General features: G+C 33.5%; 1 protein-coding gene across 1 annotated transcript; it reads right to left on the bottom strand.

The window, feature by feature from the left end:
• Positions 1-599: 599 nt before the first annotated feature.
• On the bottom strand, positions 600-1,231 carry LOC119643105 (cadherin-86C-like; the record flags this gene model as incomplete). The annotated part of the gene is made up of 1 exon (XM_038042454.1): positions 600-1,231. A coding segment is annotated over exon 1 (632 nt), but the record flags the coding sequence as incomplete, so codon positions are not given.
• Between the last annotated feature and the right edge of the window lie 1,235 nt (positions 1,232-2,466).

Below are 2,466 nucleotides of genomic sequence, written 5' to 3' on the forward strand. Positions count from 1 at the left end.
TAACACAAAATTTTTTACTTTTTCTTGACGTATAAATTCGTCGTACATAATTAACTGGCAAGTCCTTCCAGGTGTTACATACATTCGGGCGAAGTGAACATATCCCGTACACTAAATAGTATAGAGTATAATTCTTCTTCTGGAAAATACGCGAACTAAACTTATTTAATTTTACAAATCATTCGCCTGAGTGGCAAGAGTCTCGATTTTCAACTCAATGTCGTGGGTTAGCCTAAAAGTAGACTGTCGTAATTTTTATTATTAAATTAAACAAAGCAGCAGCTAAATAATCTGTTAAAAAGGCAAAGCAGTAGTGGAATAATCTGTTAAATTGCAAAGCCGCCGGCATTTATATCTGTTAAATTAAAAAAAAGTGAAAAGACAAAAAAAAAATTTAAAAGCTCTGTTAACATGACAAATCAATGCAAAAAAATATGTATCAAACCTCTACAAACAAAAAAATTGACAATTTGATAAAACAAACAGTAGCAACAGTAAAGTAATAAATAAAGCTTATACATATATATATATATATACAAAAACAAGTATATCAATTGTTATTCAGTTTTTACAACAAATGCAACAACAAACGCAACAACGCTTTTTTTTCTGCTATTGGATTGCGCCGGCCCATAGCAATACCCGAGTCATGATCGTCTTCCAAAGTGGCAGCGTTTAATTGTTTTTGTACGGTCGTAGTAGTCGCTGCACTTGCTGGCAATTGACTGCAGTGTGCATCTTCTATATACAGATTTATTTTAGAATTATTTTTAGTTTTCACTTCGTTCTCTTTAATCGGTGAAGGTTTTGGTTTGGCGTTTTGTTGAACGAGTTCTTTGCTATGAGCGCCAAAAGGTGGTGTTTCTGGATACATGTAATGGGGTAATTTGGTGGGATGTATAGGCACTTCTGGGACATTTTCTCGTTCGAAGCGATGCGCTGAATGCTGCACTAAAGGGTGACTGGTTTCGGTTTCTCCCCGTGATTTTAATTGTTTATTTTTCGCAATGTCTTCCTTAAGCAAACGATTGCCTTTGGATGGTGATTTTCTAGGCGTAGGTTCAGGTTTGAATTTCCCTTCATGTTGTACGCTTTCTACATGCTTAATATGTAAACGTGTCTTGCTAAGTTTCTTTTCACCCAGTGCTTTCTTTCTAATTGGTTGTTGTGGTGGTTTTTTAGAATTTTCCGCAGCTAAAGGCGGTTTCTTTTTATCATAATACCAATTCATGTATTTAGAGTTCTTGCCAGCTCTTGTTCTGCTAAAAGCTGCTTCGTCGTTGTCGTAATATGAGTACGTCTTAAGCCCGATAGCCGCCACTTATCCTTTTCCATTTCCTGGTAATTTTTTGTTTACAACTGTTTAAGACTTATAAGATAGCTAATTGCGCAACAAATGAATAATTCGGCTTGCGATTAAATTGTTGTGTATAAATAGAAAGTAATTCGGCTTGCGATTAAAATAATTCGGCTTGCGATTAAATTGTTGAGTATAAATAGAAAGTAATTCGGCTTGCGATTAAAATAATTCGGCTTGCGATTAAATTGTTGAGTATAAATATTAATTTTCTAGCACATCACGAAGAAAGTTTTCCATTTTCAGCAATAATATACGTCCAAGCCAAAATCTGCCATCTTTGTTTCCCTTGCCACCAAAAAGGAAAAATTAATAACTGCATTCTTATGCGGAATGAAAAAGCTATAACGATATAAGTATTTCAATAGCAAAAAGATACAAGAAACCTTTTTTTAACCAAGGATAAGAAAAACACAACCAAATGTCATTAATTAAATAAAATGTGCAAATAAATAAAATAGCAAAACTAATTTAAACTTGCATGGAGTTAAAGAGCCTTGAAGCATATGTGTACATAGGTTATTTTATATGTTATGTAAATATAATAAATAAAATATATAAAAAAATCATTTCTCGCTTCTTTAGTATATATTATCCGGCCAATTAGTATTTATAGCGATAGATGGCCACACCAGCAACGCCGATGACTCCAATAAGAAAAAAGCATAAGAAATCAAGACAAACATTTGGACTCTTCTTCGGTAAATATACAGCAATATCGTTCTGTAAGTTAACAGATGTATATAAAAGAAGTTGGAAAAGCTGCCGATCGACAATATTGAGGTTCCACCAGCTTTCTGTTGCTACTGCTATATTTTGTCCAACCATAAGGGAGCAAAAAAGTGAACCACAACGAACACTAATTTCATTTAAACGTTGAAGTATTTGAGCGTTATCGTTTGAAAGAACACAATAAGAAAAGTTTAATAACTGATTTGTACAAAATTCTAAGGCTGAATCAATAATTGGTAGATAATGTTTTGATTCCTTCTTTAGGCGTTCCAATAACGCGCTATTGGACAACTCATCTCGACTTACAAATAGAGAAAATGCTCCAGCGCAAATAGAATTTACAACAGAAATCGTATTATTGGAAATCGAAATCATTT

This window comes from Glossina fuscipes, unplaced genomic scaffold (assembly GCF_014805625.2).
Source record: "Glossina fuscipes isolate IAEA_lab_2018 unplaced genomic scaffold, Yale_Gfus_2 55406, whole genome shotgun sequence".
Classification (NCBI taxonomy): Eukaryota; Metazoa; Arthropoda; class Insecta; order Diptera; family Glossinidae; genus Glossina; species Glossina fuscipes.